Here is a 16,382-nt window from a genome sequence, read left to right as displayed (position 1 = left end):
TGGGCAGCTACAGCACCTCTGCTCACCCAAAGCTCACACACAGAACCCGAGCACTGCAGCTGTCCCAGCAGAGCACCAAACCCAAAATGTGTTTGTGTCCTTCACTCCCAGCCTAGGAGCAGCTCCTGTCCCTGTGCTGCACCCACACGGAGGCACCATCCCGGTCTGATGGGACTGCAGAGCCCGGCCCAGTTCACAACTGCTCAGTGCCACAGCGCTGCCAGGCCAGGAGCAGCACCATGAGCTCCTGGGGGCTGCCTGGCACCTCTAGTTCTCCCGGTGGCCCCTCACAGACTGGGCAGGTTGCTCATCATGCTGGAGTTGCTGGAGAGAGGCGCCCTGGGCCGAGCGTTCCGCGTGGCGGGGCCGCGGAAGCTGTCGCGGTAGCGCAGGGAGCTCTCCGTGGAGGAGCCAGAGTTGATGTCCGAGATGGCCACGCAGCTGCCAGGCCTGCAGAGCCCGGCCCTGAGGCAGCAGCAGCACAGCAGGCTCCCCACGGCACGGCGAACCTCCACGCTGCGCAGGGAATAAATGACGGGATTGACCCCCGAGTTGAGCAGGGCCAGAGCCAGGGTCCAGTCCAGGCTGTGCAGGTGGCTGCAGGCTCCGGTGTCACAGAACACGTCCAAGAGCAGCAGGACGAAGAGGGGGCTCCAGCAGAGGATGAAGGCCCCCAGGATCATCAGCACCGTCTTCAGCAAGCGCAGGGAGCGCTTGCGGCCGTGCCGGGAGCTGCTTTGCTTGGAGCTGGCCTGCACCAGGTGGAAGATGGAGATGTAGAAACCGATGATGCCCAGCAGGATGATGCTGAACATAACCACGGAGAAGAGGATGTAGTTCTTGGAGTAGAGAGGCAGGAGCACGGAGCAGGCCTGGAAGTCGCAGAGGCAGTTCCAGCCCAGCAGCGGGAGCAGCCCGATGACGAGGGCCAGCAGCCAGCAGGCCACGATGAGGCCGCGCAGCCGCAGCGTCTTGCTGGCCTCGTTCTCCGCGATGGGCCTCACCATGGCACCGTAGCGCTCCACGGCCGTCACCAGCAGGCTGAAGGTGGAGGCGGCCAAGGCGACGAAGAGGATGCCCTCCCGCAGGAACCAGAGCTGCGGGGACAGCTGGAAGGTCTTGCTGCCCGACAGGAGGAGGTTGCAGAGGTAGGCGACGCCCGCCAGCAGGTCGCTGAGGGTGATGCTGGCGATGCAGGAGTAGACCCAGCGCCGGCCCCGCAGGCAGCGCAGCACGGCCAGCAGCACCAGCAGGTTCTCCAGGATGATCAGGCAGCTGATGATGGCGAAGGCCGTGCGCACCAGCCCCATGCCCTCGTCGCCGGAGTGCCGGTTGGTCAGCTTGCCCGAGAAGTTGTAGTGCTGCAGGATGATGTTCACGTTCCTCGTGGCCACCAGCTGCAGGCAGGAGGCTTTTGTGCCGAGCAGCTGAGTGGAGTCCAGGGGAAGGAGGAGGGAGCGATTCACCAGCAAGCTCAGCATTGAAGCTGCCATCTTCTGAGCCTGGGTCAGCAGGCAGGGGATGCTCGATGGAGGAAGGGGTCAGGTGGGGCTTGGGGCAGAGCAGATCCTCCGTTGGAGAGCTGGAGCAGCCGTGAGGCTGAACCCAGCCCTGCTCAGTGGAGGTGAGAGTCAGAGCCCTGCCTGCCAGCCCTGCGACACTGAAAGAGCGAGGGGAGAGGAGGGTGAGGTGTTTTGTAAGTCCACCCATGAGCATGGGCTTCCTGTTGTTTAATAAAGTTTCCTGTTGTGACTGACAGTATTGACATGTCTTCTAACAGCTGTCTTCATTTCTGATAAGGGTCTGGTTATTCTCAGCTTTGCTGTGGTTGTGAAGGTGTGGCATGAATGAAGAAACGTGCCAGGGCCCTCTCTGGGTTGGAGCAGGCAGTGTGAAACAGGACAACACCTTGATGGGTGGGGCATGGTTGGGCTGAACAGCTCCAAGCGCTGGTAAAAACACCCAGACAGCTTGAGACACAAAGTGCTTTGCCTGCTGTGGTACTCTGTCCACCCCTGAGCCTGGCAGGGAGCCACTGCCTCTTCCTCAGCTGCCCTGTGCACCACCCATGCTCTGACCATCCCTCTTCCTTCTTCAGGGGGAAGATCCCCAGGCCCAGCTCCTGCCACTCTCTCAGACACATCCAGACACATCCATCCCTGTCTGTGCAGCAGCTCCTGGCACTGTGGGGCTCCAGCTGAGCCTCAGCCCCTCCACTCCAAAGGAAACCACCTGCTCCAAGCTGGGCACGTGCCCTGGCACTGCAGCTACGCCTGTAACCCACCAAGCACCTGCTGAAGATGGGTCAGGATCTTCCCACAGGCAGGCAAGGAGGCAGAGAGCTGCTGCTTCTCACCTTTGAGGGGGCACAAGGGGCTGAGACCAGAACCAAGGAACGAGAGCATGGCTGAAATGGTAATTTCCAGCATTAGCCTAATTCCTTATGTTTGCAAAACTCAACAGGAGAGCCTTGGAACATGCCATTCCCAGCAGTGGCTGGGAATTTGCCTTAGGACTCACCTGGCATGGCTGGTGGGAGGCTCTTGCTGCCCCAGGGAGGATCAGCAGTGCTCCCCAGCTCTTGGTCTGAGGCCCAGCACGGTGCAGGTAGTGGGGACAGCTCCTTGTGCAAAATAAGTGAGGCTTCTACCCACCACTGTGAAAAAAGGGGAAGTTGCAACATCAACCACATTTCAGTGCAGGGTGGACCCCACCCAAATCATCTGCAGAGTGGCAGAGATAAAAGAAAAGCAGAGCACCTTTTAAGTCAGGATCTCAGCAGAAGCTGTGCCCTGGGCTGTACCTGTGCTCTCACCCCAGGCTGGCAGGAAGCCACGGAGATGTCCCCAGGCTGAGAGCAAAGAGCAGCGAGCAGGGAGCCCATCCATCCCTGCAGGGATTGATCCCAGCCTGGATGGCAGCACGGACACGCAGAAAATGCAAAGGAGGCTCCTGCAGGAAGCCATGTGCCAGCAAGAATGGTTCTCATTGAAAGCAGAGGGCTCCATCCTCCACCTTCATCCTTTCAGCTGAGGTTTTAGCCTTTTCTGTCAGCAGCGTGGAAAGAAACTCACGCTGATAAGGTCAGCAGATGACCCCGAGATTGAAGGAGCGGAAATCAGCAGGAAAGCTGGGCCACGAGTGCAGGGCTGCACGTTCAGCACCACCAGCTGGCTCCCAAACCCCCTGGGCTGATGTCCACAGAGCACTGGCACCCAAAGGCTCAGTGTGACCTGGCACATCACCCCTTCCAGCTTTGCTCTGGCCTCAGGGTGAACCTCCAGCTCATGTCCTGTTCAGGACAGAAGTGGTGGATTTGTAGAGAGTTTTTAGGGACTGATAGAAAGTTCTGGGTCTCTGGGTTATCTCTGAGTCAGGAAAAGGGCATTGTCCAACAGTAGAATGTTCCTGAAAGATCAGAGGATGGAGAAACTTGCCTTGTCAGGTGCTCTAAGTAGCTTCTCCAAAAGCTGGCAATGTGTGAGGAGTCTCAGGGATTCCTGACAGCAAAGAGATCTGTGGAGAGGATGGGGCTGGGGCAGGCAAACCCTTCTGAGGGCAGGAGGGCTCCAGGCAGATGAGCTGCTGGGACAGCTTGACCCCCTCACCTTTGGTGTTTAGGTTCTCTGGACCAGCAAAACATTGAAAGATCTTCCTAAAAAATGTCCTTCCATGACTAATGGGGCTCTTCTTGCCTGAGCCCCCACATGAGGAAGAATTCCTGCTCTGCCTTGTCCCCATTGCCCTCGGAACAGTCACAGCCTGAGCTGGATCTTGGCCCTTCTCCTTTGCTGCCATCCCAGTTCAGATCTTTCCTTGAAGCCAAGTGGGGCAGGGGAGGGACCCCCCCTCCTGCAGCATTTCTCATCTCTTCCCTTCAGATCAGAGCCCAAATCTGCCCCAAATGCCTGATGGCTCTGAGTGCTGGGCTGGGAAGGCCCAGGGGAGGCAGCTGGAACCTGTGGCCCTGCTCCAGTTCCATGCCTAAAGCAGATATTGATGGATGCTGAGATGAGGCACCTCAGAGAAGCCCTGGAACCCTCCAGAAGTCAACAAGAAGCCAAAATTCCTCGGCCACAGAGAGAGGAGCTTGTCTGCAGTGAGAGGAGCAGGAGAGCAGCAGCCTGGAGCTCATCTCCCTGTGTCCATGCCCAGTCCCTCCTGCCCTGGGGCTGCTGCTCCCAGGAGGATTTCCAGCCACACATTTTGGGGGGCCACAAGCAGCTGCAGGGGAAAGACAACAAGTTACAAACACAAGATAAAATATCGATGATTCCTCTTGAGGTTTTCCTGCTGTGCTGCTGCAAAGTCCTGATTAAAGCTTGTGCTTTCAGATATTCTGATTTAAAAAACCAAAACACGGGTTCAGCTCTGTGGAAACTCTGTGGCAGGCAGCCCCCAGGCTGGCTCATGGACATCAGGTATCCACATCTCTCCCTCCCCATGCACCCATCCTGTCCCCTCTGCATGGCCCCAGCACAGCCCAAGGCATCCACTTGCAGGTGTTTTTCTGCTCCAGGAAGGGTGGAGCAGGTTTGGTTTAAAAATGACTGATCACTCCTGGCAGCTGGGTGGTTGCACTTCCCCGCTTTGGTCTCTTCTGCTGAAGAGCAGCACTTCCTACATCCCAGTCCCCAAGTTGGCAGGATGCTTCTGGCCCCAGAGGAGCCAAGAAGAGCCAGGAAGGTCCCTCTGACCTGGGCTGACACCAAACCCTGCATATTTGACTTTTCACAGTGCTCAAAAACCATCCCAGGCACAGTTGTTGTGCCCTTTCATTTAAATTGCGTGGTGGTGTGGTGGATCTCTGTAGAAAAAGAGGCTCTGCAGTGCATCTCTTGAAGGAAAACAAGAATATGAAAGAGCAAGTCTCAGGATTGCCTCCTCCAGACCACATTCATGACTTTAAATGGCCAAGTTTTTCTGTTGTTTTTTTTTTAAGTTGGTTTTTTTTTTTTTTTTTTTTTTTTTAGAACCTTACATTTCCTCAAGGCAAAACCATTCAACAAAAAGTGAGGGGAAAATGTTAAATCACACCTCAAAATCATCACAGGACACCTCTCTCTTGTTTCCAGCACCCATTTGTGGCTGTGTCTGCCCTGTCCTTTCCACCCTGGGCTATCAATTGCCCATCAATCCCAGGCCAGCGATGCCCTGATTAGCCAAATCAGCCCTTTGCACATGGTTTCCTGGCTGGTGGACACAGCTGCCTGCAGGCTATAAAACCCATAAAACCAGCTCCTGGCCACGGGGAAACTCAAGACTTGACACCACTGGGCATCCAGCCGTGGCAGAGATGTGCCAGCCCCAGCCACTGCCAGCCCTGCTGCTCCTGCTCTGCTGCCCCTGGGCCAGTGCCAGTGAGTCTGGCCTTTGCTGGGAGCCTCTTTTGGGGGTCTCAGCCGCCCCTGGCTCACGCTGTGCTGGGGTTTCTTGCAGGTTCTCTGCGGGGTCAGATTGTGGGGGGCCACGAGGCGCGGCCCCACTCGCACCCCTACATGGCGTACCTCAAGTTGGCAGACATGGGGGGCTGTGGGGGCTTCCTGGTGGCCCCTAACTGGGTGATGTCAGCTGCACACTGCATGGGGTGAGTATTGATGCAAGGGTTTTATCCTTTTCTTCATCCCCTAGCCTGGGAGCTCCTTCCCCGCAGCAATTTTGGAGCAGGTACCTCCTGCGCTGGGCAGCTCTCTCCACCTGCCTGCCAAAATGAGGGAGGGGGTGACACCCAGCTCGATTTCCCCTTTCCCCCTCCTTCTGCCACGGCCAGGAATATCACAGTCATCCTGGGGGCTCACAACATCCACGAACCAGAAAACACCCAGCAGGTCCGGGGAGTCCTCAAGTACCACGAGCACCCTGAGTACAACCCCAGCACGATGGAAAACGACATCATGCTGCTCCAGGCAAGGAGTTCTGAGGGGGCAGAGGGGCTGTGGGGCCACCAGGGACTGAGCAGGGCTCCTCCTGGCTCCTTCTGCAAAGCTGCTTCTGCCCAAGGTGCTGGAGGCTGGCAGGGCTGGGAGGGACCTGGGAAGGAGCCATGGGCAGGGTTTGGAGCACCATGAGGCTCTCACAGCATTCTGCAGAGCCTGCTAGACCCTCCCTGCCTCTGCAGAGCAAATATCCTGCTCACAGCCCTCTCTCAATCCCTCAGCTGACATCAAAGGTCGCTGTCAATGACTACATCCAGCCCATCCCCCTGCCCAGGGCGGGCAGTGACCTCCCCACGGGCACCAAGTGCGTGATTGCTGGCTGGGGCCTGATCGACGAGGACAGGACCACCAACAAGCTCTTTGAGACCAAAGTCTCCATCTACAGCCGCAGGAAATGCACCCTTTTTTACCCACACCTCGATTCTGGCATGGTCTGTGCAGGCAGCTTCCACGAGCTGAAGGATTCCAGCCAGGTACGGCCACATTCCTAGTTCCTTTTCCAAGTTTTCCATTCCCAGTTTTCCATTCCCATTCTTATTCCCAGTGCCCATCCCCGTTCTCATCCCCATTCCCATTTTTCCATTCCCAGATTCACATTCACAATTCCTGTTCCCAGTTTTCCATTCCCAGTTCCCATTCCCAGTTTTCCATCCCCATTCTCATCCCCATTCCCAGGTTTCCATTCCCAGTTTTCCATTCCAAGGTCCCATTCCCATCCCCATTCCCATCCCCATTCCCATTACCAGTTTTCTTTTCCCAGTTCCTATTCCCAGTTCCCATTTCCACTTCCCCATTCCCATTCCCAGTTTTCCATTCCCAGTTCCCATTCCCAGTTTTCCATCCTCATTCTCATCCCCATTCCCAGTTCCCATTTCCACTTCCCCATTCCCATCCCCATTCCTATCCCCATTCCCAGTTCCCCTTCTCAGTTCCCATCCCCATTCTCATCCCCATTCCCAGTTTTCCATCCCCATTCTCATCCCCATTCTCATCCCCATTCCCAGTTCCCATTTCCACTTCCCCATTCCCATTCCCATTCCCATTCCCATTCCCATTCCCATTCCCAGTTTTCCATTCCCAGATTTCTAGTCCCAGTTCCCCATTCCCAGTTCCCCTTCTCAGTTCCCATCCCCATTCTCATCCCCATTCCCAGTTCCCATTTCCACTTCCCCATTCCCATCCCCATTCCTGTCCCCATTCCCAGTTTTCCATTCCCAGATTTCTAGTCCCAGTTTCCCATTCCCAGTTCCCCTTCTCAGTTCCCATCCCCATTCCCAGGTTTCCATTCCCACTTTCCCGTTCCTAGTTCCAGGGCACATGGGCTGCTCGGGGAGCAGGAGCTGCTGCAGGAGCAGCTCCCAGGGCAGGGGACAAGCATGTGGTCACAGTTCCCAGCAGGAGTGGCTCTCTGGATGTCCTGACACCAGCACCAGGCCCTGCCCAGGGGGGCAGAGCCCACCCCAGCTCAGCAGCCCCTTCAGCAGGGTGGGATATGGGGCAGGAACGGAGCCCCAGGGAGGGAGGGATCAGAATAAATCTGTTACCACGGCCAAGAGATACTAAATACCTCTCAAATCCATCTCATCTCTTCCCCAGGGAGATTCTGGTGGGCCCCTGGTGTGCAATAAGGTGGCACAAGGCATTGTTTCCTTTGGCTACGACTCCCCACCCGGGGTGTACACCCGCATCTCCAACTACCTGCCCTGGATCAAAAAAGTCATGAAGAAGTAGTGGCAGTGGCAGCATTTTTCTCCAGCTCTGGTGTGGCTCTGGACCCTGCAAGAGTTTCCTTCCTGCCCCTGCTGAAGGCTCAGCTCCCTCCTCTCTCCTCGGGAGCCCAAATGATGGATCAGTGCACTTGGGAGCGCCCTTCACTCTGTTCTGAGTCCTCCTGTCCCATTCCTGGCTCAGGGCTGTGCTAAACCCCCCTGGCAGAGGCAGGGGTAGCTCCAGCTGGCACAAAAAGAGGCTGTGCCCCAGCAAACCCCACTTCCTTCAGAGATAACCCTGTTCCTGCTTGAGCCCTGCTGCACTTGAAGTAAACTCAAAGCTGCACCTCCCAGCGTGTGTTTGTGTTTCTCGTGGGAGAGAAATGTTAAATCCCATTTAACAGGAGGGAGGGTCTGGCTGCTGCACCTGAGAGGCTGCTGGGACAGCAGCAACCACAGCCCTGCACCCTGCAGGCTCAGAAACAAGAGCTGTGCTTGCCCTGCCTGGGCTCACAGGGATGAGGAGTGCGCTGTGAGGAGAAAAACCGCCCAGGCAGCAATGGGAAAATGATGGGCACACACTCCCACACACCAAATTCCTGGGCTGCCACCCTCCTGGGAGCACAGGCAGCAGGGCTGAGGGGCACCAGCAGCGACAGGACTCCAAAGGGCTGTTCTCAGAGTAAAGGCTGTTCCCTCTGAGGTGTTGCACCCTGGGGCACAGGGCACACCAGGCTGATCCTGTGTGGGAATCCAGGGCTTCCCTCTGGCTGCCCTGGCAGGTCTGGGACCCTGGCAGGGCTCAGGAACCCCCCTGGACAGAGCCCCCAGAGACACTGTCTGTGATCTCTGTCCATGGAAAAGAGTTTTCAATCTTACAGGATGAATTACCAGCTCTGAGGGTTTGATATAAGTAACAATTGTGTGGCACGGGTGCAAAAGTAAAATTTTAGGTTTCTAGATTAGGGGTTCAAAGGGGACAAGATGGAGGAAATTGGGTGTGTTTTGTCCTTTTTCTCCTTCTTCGTGCCCTCCATGTTTCATTGTGGTGTTGGCATTTTTCTGTTGGTTCAGGCTGGGGACACACTGTCCAACGTAGGTGACAGATATTGGCACGTTATTGTAAATCCAGCACAGGTAGTTTGTGGTATTTAATGTTTGTACCATCCCACTGAGGGCAGAGCCCCACACGCTGCCCTGCAGGACAGAGCTGCGGCAGGGCAGCAGAACATGTTAGAGATAAACAGAATAAACAACCTTGAAACCAGCACAGACCAATTATGGCTTCTGCTTTGGCAGTGGGGCTGAAAGACAGAGACTTTTTGCAATTTCAGGATCATCAATACCTCAGATTCCGACAATCCTGCAGCCCTCTGAGCTGGGTGGAGGGAGCTGGACTTTCTGTGGGCTGTGCCCTTGGGTGTAGGCTGGTGGCTGTTGGGACACCAGGCTCAGGGCTTTAGGATCCTGGAGAGAAGGCACACCCCAAATCCCAGCGTCACACACCCACAGCTTCCAGCTTTGCCTGTTGCCAGAATCCATCCCCATTTCTGCACCGTGTCCTGGGGAGAAACACAGAAAGGCTTGAACTGAAAGGGTTGGTGAAGGACCTGAAAGGGTTGGTGGGGGATTCACAGAATCCCTGACCCCAAGCCACTTCCTCCACACCTCCCTGGTAGCTGCAGGGCCCAGCTGGGGCCCTGGAGAAGGTGAGGAGCACTCCTGGCTGCTGGGGAGCTGCTTGGCACATCCTCACCCCCTGGCCAGAGGCTGCTCAAACCTCTCCCTTCAGCTGGATGACGCCCAAGGATAAGTTCTCCCCACTAAGGATGCTCGAGGGCTGTTTTCAGACAGCTCCCACATCAGAGTCTTGTCATGCTGTGATGTAAAAGGAAAGAAAAATAACTCAAAAAAGTGAACTTTACTTTCTAACTCCACTATATATACAATAGCAAAAATGACAGTGGATTGGAGGGTGAAATTGCACTTCTCCAACTACACTGGTCAAACCAACAGTCCATCAATTCTCTCCACCCACAAAAAGAAACACAAAACAATCATTATTTATATAAACAGTGTGTAAGCAAGCTCAGCTAAAATATGTAAATATCAAAAAGCATAAGAACTTTTAGAAGAATTTTAAAACTCTCAAAATAACAAGGCAACAGAGTTTGAACTTCCTTCCATGGCCTGCACCAGGCTGCTCCCTCAGCCCTCATCTCCTTCATTCCAGCTCTTTTCTGGTGGCATCTCTTGAGTACAGAGAGAGCCAAGAGTTCCCAGGGGGAGATGATGGGGACAGAGATTAAATAAAATAATTAAATAATAAAAAAAAATTAAATCCCCAACCTTTATTCAATATATTACTAAAATTATAAAATACAATTCAACAACACAATAAATGATATTTTATATTTATTAATTTTGGGCTGAGATGAAGGAGACCTTGCAGAGCTCTGTCATGTGGGAGCTTGCTCTGCCTCTTAGCTGGGCAGATTCACTGATATATTCACAATCACACTTCCAACATTTTTCACAAAAAAATACTATAACTAATACTCTTATCACTAACATTACCTTAGCAATTCCTAACCACAAAAAACAAACTATCTTATCACATCAATTTTACCATCAAAATATTCAAACTTTACAACAACAATTTAACCTTAATAACCATAATACTCATTCAATTATTACTACATATCCTAACCAAAAAAAAATTAAATTTCCACAATTAGAGTTCCAACAATTATCTCTGGTGAATGAGTGAGTGCAGAAGTCCCTGGCAGGGGTGAGGTGAGGATGTCTGTGATGTCAGGAGGAGGCTGAGTTGGTTTGTGGTGGGAAAAACCAGCGGGGAATTTTAAACACACGAAAACTTCTGCAGTCCAGGGGAAAGGGGCTCTCATGGCTTTTTCCATGGAAAAGAGGAGGAAGAGGAAGGAGGTTTCCACAGCCCAGCCTGGATTTCTGCTCACAAATCCATGTTCTTGCCTGGGATGGAGGGAAACTGAGTCACGTCTGCCCCCAGCACCCAGGCAGCCCTGGGGAAGCTGAGAAGGGTCCGTGTTTGGGCTGCTGCTCACAGCTGCTATCGCCTCAGAAATCTGCAAGTGAACAGACTGCAGCTGCTTATCTGTGCACTGTCAATCTTTGTCACGTCAGGCTTTTCCTTGAAGCTCCAGCTGCTGCAGGCTTTGCACGAGAATGGTAAATTGTACTGAAAATTGGGGTTTACCCAGTTGGCTCTGGAGGCAGAGGGGAAAGAAGATTTACTGGCAGTGAGGGCAGCAAGGAAGCGTCGGCCCCGTTTCGTCACAGGTGAGCCATGAATGTTCCAGGTTTGCTCTTACTGTAAAATCCCAGAGTGGTTTGGGCTGGAAGGGCCCTTAGGGATCATCTCATCCCACCCCTGCCATGGCAGGGACCCTTCCCACCATCCCAGGCTGCTCCAAGCCCTGTCCAGCCTGGCTTGGGCACTGCCAGGGATCCAGGGGCAGCCACAGCTGCTCTGGGAATTCCATCCCAGCCCCTCTCAGGGAAGGATTTATTCCCAGTACCATCAGTGCCATGTAATAAACACATTCATGACCATTTTTGCCCCACTAGCTACCGAGGGAGAGCAGGAGGGTCCTCACCTGCTCCTGCACGGCCTTTGGAGCTGATGTATCAGGTGAAAGAAATCTTGTTCATGTGGGGCTCGTGATAAAAATCAAGAGGGTTTGCAAGAGTAGAAGCTGCAATGGAAGAGCTCACTGGAAGTCAAAGAGGTGAGGGTGGGTTCACTGCCCACACCTTCCAGAACAAACCTGAAGTTCTAAAATTGGCTCTGGGTTTAGAAGGACGTCAGATTTCTCAGATCAGACCCATGATGGAGGTGGGTTGATGCCCAAAGCCAAGACTGCCTGAATTCCCCTCTCACATTGCTGAGATGTGCAACTTGTGGAGAGATTCTTCAGATGAGTCTGACTTCTGTGGTTTCCTGGAGTCTGGTGTGGGGCTATAAAACCTCGCTGGGAGCAGGATGAGACCCCAGAGGCAGCCTCACCTCTCAGGGATCCACAGAAGGCTGTGATGGAGCACCTGCAGACCCTCCTGCTGCCCCTCCTGCTGGTGATGTGCCCCCCAGCCAGCAGCAGTAAGTAGGGTGGGCTGGAGGTGAGGAGAGGAGAGGGTTGGGGAAGGATGAATCTCAGCCTGGGCCCTCCAAAAACCTCATCCTCAGCCCAATCCATTGCAGATTATCCCTGGAAGTGGAGGGACAGAGGAGGAGAAGCCAAGGCACCCTCCAGGACACATCCCACACCCTACGTGGCCTTTCTGCAGGGGAAGGACAACCAGTCCTGTGGAGGCTTCCTGGTGGCTCCTGGCTGGGTGATGACAGCAGCTCAGTGCCTCGTGTAAGTCTTTGCTGTGTCCCCAGAGCACCTGCAGAGAGGTGCCTGCCCCACCTGGGATGGGGAATGGGTCAGGGCATGGCTTGGGGACAGCTCGGAGCCCCATCTCCCTCCCCAGCCCACCCTCAGATATTTACCCTGATTGTTTTCCCCTCCACGAGTCATTTTCTTTTTCCCCAGATGTCAACAATGGGAGGTCAGGGTGGCTCCTTCCCGTGCTGGTACTGACCTGCTGTCAGGCTTTGTCCTTTCTGCCACCAGCTTGTTCGTTGGCAGAGTTATTTCCTATGAAATAGATTTCTGTGAATATTCCAGCTGCTTGCCCAGCCCTTTTCCAACCCTCCAGCTGGGGTATGGATGGGCAGGAATATCTTTCCAGGTGTGGCTCCCACACACCTCAGGGCTGACAGCTCTGCCCTGTGCCAGTGACAGGCTCAGGGCCAGTCCCACACCTGAGCAGCAGAAGGGAGGAGTCTGGAGGCCTGAGCCTCACCTGGGAGGCTGGGAGGGACTCCTGCACACACCCCAGGTCCTTTCCAATTTACCTGAGGCAGCACTTTCTGCAGGTGATGTAGAGGACAGAGAAATATCTGATTTAGAAACCCCTGGACTTCCATGGGGATGTGAAGACCAGAATAAGAGAGAAGCAGAATTGGTTCAAATGTGCCCAGCCTGAGGTCTGGAGATGAAGGAGCCCTTGCAGAGCTCTGGTCTGTCAGGTGGGAGCTTGCTCTGCCTCTCAGCTGGGCAGATTCACTGCAGAGCTCCTTGCTCCCACCATTCTTCTTAAAAAGTGCTGGATAATAGATTTTGTGCATAGGGGATACAAATATACTCTGTATTGTGTAACTGCACTCTGCTGGCCATGCCCTGGGAGATGAGCCTCGCTGCTCCCAGGCACTGAGAGACAGGGACAAGCTGGTGACACCCCTGTGCTTGATTTCACCAGGCACAAACCTCTGACTGTCATCCTGGGAGCCCAGGGGCTGCAAAGGAGAGAGGAGAGCTGGCAAAGCTTCCAGGTCAAGGAGTACCACTGCCACCCGGGCTTCAGCAGCCCTAAGAAGGGCAATGACATCCTCCTGCTGAAGGTAACCTAGCTGATGTGCAGGGCTGGGAAGGGGTCAGGGCATTTCAGGGCCAACACTCATCCCTGTGGTTTCTGTCCCCTCACCCAGCTGAATGGCAATGCCACCAGCAACGGGCAGGTCAAGCCCATTTCCTTTGAGAAATCCAAAGTTCGGGGTGGCACCGAGTGCAGCGTGGCCGGCTGGGGCAACAGGACAGCCACTGTGACCATCCTCAAACAAAGGGACTGCCTCAGCCACTACCCAGGGCTGGCTGACAACTTGGTCTGTGGCCGCAGCAGATCCTCCGTGGTGCCCATAAAGGTCAGTCTGCTCAGGGGGGAGAAGGAGGAGGAGGAGGAGGAGGAGGAGGGGGAGGTTTTAGCCAAGGGCAAAGCACAAGGAGAAGAGGATCCTTGTTCCCATGGCACAGGACCTGGGAGTTCCAGCACAGGGGGATAATGGTTTGGCCAGAGGGGTTCACCCTGAGTCTCACTGTTGGTCTGAGTGTGTTTTGTAGAAATAAAGCTGCAGTGTTCCCCCAGCTGCATCCCAAACAAAGCTGTCACCAGCCCCCTGTGGAGGCAGAGTTATCCCCATCCACTGCGAGCCCAGGCTCCTGCTGGGGAAATCCTGCCCTGCAGTTTGCAGCCTCTCTTCCTTGCAGAGGCACTCCTTCCCTGGAGTTCCCATCACCCAGCACTGATCCCTCTCCTCCTTTTCACAGGGTGATGCTGGGGATCCTCTGGTCTGCAACAACAAAGCCTTTGGCATCTTCTCCTACAGGCACAACAACTGGCCTGGCTTCTACACCCACATTGCTCCTTACCTCCCCTGGGTCCACAGTGTCATGAAGTCCTCATGACCCTGCTCCCCCTGCACTGAGCTCAGCCTCCAGAGCCCCGTCCTCACCAGCTTTCCTTTCCTTTCTCCTGGGAAACATCTGCCACTGCTCCCCGTGGATGTGGCAAGGACTTCTGGGCTCCTTCACTGCTGCCCTGCTCTGCCCTTTGTGGCTGCAGCTCCAGAGAGGTGCCAGCAGCTGAGGGGATGCTTGGAACCCTCAGGGGGAGGCTGCACAAGGAGATCAGAGGCATCCAAAGAGCAGCCTGTCATTTGTGGCATGTCTGGCTGTCCTCTGCCCAAGCCCTGGGCTGCAGGGTTGCCCAGGCTCCAAGGAGAACACTTCCAGTTCCTACTTCACTGCTGCTGTCCCTGCCTCTGAAACCTGCTGCCTCCTTGCTCCCCTCTTCTGTAGCTCCAGTGTTGTAAGAACACGTGAAAGCAATAAATCTCATCAGCATTTGAAAGCCTTTTTTCTGGTGCTATTTGGATTTCTCTGGGCCACTGGCTCAGTCCTGAACAGCTCTGGAGAAAGCCACAGCTCCAAGAGCTGAATCCCAAGCTGGAGGTTTGGAAATAACCTCCATTTTCTGCCCTCTGAATCTCCAGAAGAGATGTCCAGCCTGGATTTCAGGCCAGGGGCTCTCCTCAGTCCCTCCAGGGACCTCCGAGCTGGTCCTTGGAGGGGATTTCCTCTCTCCATCACATTCTCTCCCCCATGGGCCCCTCTCAGTTCTATCCCATCCCACCTCTGGCTGCCATTCCACACAAAACCAGCATCTTCCCCCAGTGCATTTCTGTCACTCACAGTGCTCATCGAGGCACTCTGAGTCATCTTTTCAGTGAAGCTGGCAGCGAAGAGAGGAACCACACAGTCCCACCACAGCCTGACAGTCAGTAAATATTTTATTTCTACGTGTTGTGGTTTAAGACAAAAATATAAACCCTTGCCTTTTCTACAATAGAGCTTAAAAATATTGCAACCTGAGGAAATTAATCTGGAGATTTGGCAAGAGACCCAGCAAGAGGAGCTCAAACACTTCCGTCAGATGTTTAGGATTTCATTTGCAAAAACACATTTCTGGGGAGTGTTTGCCTTTCCTTGTGCTCACCTCTGCCCAAAGGGGACTTGTCAGAGGCCATTCCAACATCTGTGGCAGCACTGGATAAAAAACACAAGGACAAAGATGTGAAGACTCCAAATATTTTCCAAACCTTATAATTCAAAATGTCTAAAAGTCCCCAGGTCACTCACCTGACTAAGAAAAGCTGCAGCTGAGCAGCGTTATCAGTGGTTTTTGCTGTGGGTGATGTTGCACAAGGAAAGCACCTCTAGCACATTTCTGCTGAGTTTTCCATGCCCAGAGTGCCCTCTTTGGGTTGGCAACAGGGTGTGTTCTTCAAGGTTCTGTCTCTAAACAACTTCCAAACTGACCCAATAAAATTTACCTTGTGCAGTTTGGAAGCAAATTCATGGCTGAGCTGAGGAAAGGCACCTCTTTGCCCCAGGGTTCTTTACATCATTTAATCTGCTCTGAATCAAGGGTTGCAAAGCTGACATTGAGCAGAGATTCCTTTTCTGTTGAGGCTGCCAAATCCTGCCCAGAAGAATTTCCCAGCTCTCATCCTGTGCAAAGAGCCTGTCACCTTTTGGGGAGCTGGAGACCAAAGGCCTGAGTCACTGGGAGGGAACCAGCAGAGCAGGAGAGACCTGTCTTTGGGGAGCTCCATTAAAAAATCCATTTATTTCCATGGCCAGGAGCTACAGATCCTCACCTGAGATGACAGCAAGAGCAGCTCTGGGAGCAGAGCACAGGACAAAAACAGCCCTGGGCAGCAGCTGAGCTCCCTGACAAGCCACATCCTCACCCAGAAGCTCCACACAACCCAAGTGAGGAGTCTTTGTCACAATCCAGCCACAAAAACTCCTCAAAAGCCATGAGTTCTCCACCCACGGTGGTGGAGATGGTACAAAAATTGCTTGTGGAGGTCAGGAAAAAAAAAAAAATTGCTTCCTGGTCAGGCTGCATGGCAGGAGATAAAGCAGCTTGAGGACAATTATACCAAACTGGTGTCACTGGGAGAGCACACAGGAAACAGCTTGGGGTAGGACAAGCCCTTGCTGAGCCCAGGGCTCAAGAAGCTCTTGGCAGAAATGTTCCAAGAGCAGCTGCCATTCCACAGGCCAAGCTGCTCCTGAGCTGCACATCAACTTCAGAGCCCTGTGTGGGATCAGGGTAACACAGAGGAGAAACCTGAGGCACAGGAGGGAGGCTTTCTATTCCTGATTTTAAATTCCACATGACATTTTACTCTTATGCTGGACAGATCCATCCCTCTCTTCCCCAGAGGGCAAAGGGAATGCTCAAAGGAAAGAGCTTCCTCCTGCTGGGAGGATGATGGTTGTCCAAGGACAAGGCAAATCCCAAA

At 54.0% G+C, this 16,382-nt stretch overlaps 3 protein-coding genes across 3 annotated transcripts; 2 read left to right on the top strand and 1 right to left on the bottom strand.

Moving 5' to 3' along the window:
• Positions 1 to 169: 169 nt before the first annotated feature.
• S1PR4 (sphingosine-1-phosphate receptor 4) lies at positions 170 to 1,634 on the bottom strand. The gene has a single exon (XM_030256607.4). The coding sequence runs from the start codon at positions 1,491 to 1,493 to the stop codon at positions 288 to 290; it is 1,206 nt and encodes a 401-aa protein (XP_030112467.2). The 5' UTR covers positions 1,494 to 1,634; the 3' UTR covers positions 170 to 287.
• A 3,619-nt stretch (positions 1,635 to 5,253) lies between these two features.
• Positions 5,254 to 7,804, top strand: LOC100225270 (mast cell protease 1A). Its single transcript, XM_030256608.4, has 5 exons — positions 5,254 to 5,360; positions 5,440 to 5,587; positions 5,771 to 5,906; positions 6,158 to 6,409; positions 7,533 to 7,804. Exons 1-5 carry the CDS (start codon positions 5,297 to 5,299, stop codon positions 7,665 to 7,667), a joined length of 735 nt encoding a protein of 244 aa, XP_030112468.4. The 5' UTR covers positions 5,254 to 5,296; the 3' UTR covers positions 7,668 to 7,804.
• A 3,816-nt stretch (positions 7,805 to 11,620) lies between these two features.
• On the top strand, positions 11,621 to 14,419 carry LOC100222370 (granzyme E). The gene is made up of 5 exons (XM_002193016.5): positions 11,621 to 11,783; positions 11,886 to 12,045; positions 12,992 to 13,133; positions 13,221 to 13,433; positions 13,837 to 14,419. Exons 1-5 carry the CDS (start codon positions 11,720 to 11,722, stop codon positions 13,972 to 13,974), a joined length of 717 nt encoding a protein of 238 aa, XP_002193052.5. The 5' UTR covers positions 11,621 to 11,719; the 3' UTR covers positions 13,975 to 14,419.
• The last annotated feature ends 1,963 nt before the right edge of the window (positions 14,420 to 16,382 follow it).

Source organism: Taeniopygia guttata, chromosome 28 (genome assembly GCF_048771995.1).
Source record: "Taeniopygia guttata chromosome 28, bTaeGut7.mat, whole genome shotgun sequence".
NCBI classification, from domain to species: Eukaryota; Metazoa; Chordata; class Aves; order Passeriformes; family Estrildidae; genus Taeniopygia; species Taeniopygia guttata.
This window is presented reverse-complemented; position numbering and strand designations above follow the sequence as displayed.

Bases quoted from the DNA above. Each gene is read 5' to 3' on its own strand.
- LOC100222370 (XM_002193016.5), top strand. From the start codon at position 11,720: ATGGAGCACCTGCAGACCCTCCTGCTGCCCCTCCTGCTGGTGATGTGC. The intron at 12,046-12,991 runs GTAAGTCTTTGC...TGATTTCACCAG, and splicing joins ACAGCAGCTCAGTGCCTCGT to GCACAAACCTCTGACTGTCA. The intron at 13,134-13,220 runs GTAACCTAGCTG...CCCCTCACCCAG, and splicing joins ATGACATCCTCCTGCTGAAG to CTGAATGGCAATGCCACCAG.
- S1PR4 (XM_030256607.4), bottom strand. From the start codon at position 1,493: ATGGCAGCTTCAATGCTGAGCTTGCTGGTGAATCGCTCCCTCCTCCTT.
- LOC100225270 (XM_030256608.4), top strand. From the start codon at position 5,297: ATGTGCCAGCCCCAGCCACTGCCAGCCCTGCTGCTCCTGCTCTGCTGC. The intron at 5,361-5,439 runs GTGAGTCTGGCC...GGTTTCTTGCAG, and splicing joins CTGCCCCTGGGCCAGTGCCA to GTTCTCTGCGGGGTCAGATT. The intron at 5,588-5,770 runs GTGAGTATTGAT...TGCCACGGCCAG, and splicing joins TCAGCTGCACACTGCATGGG to GAATATCACAGTCATCCTGG.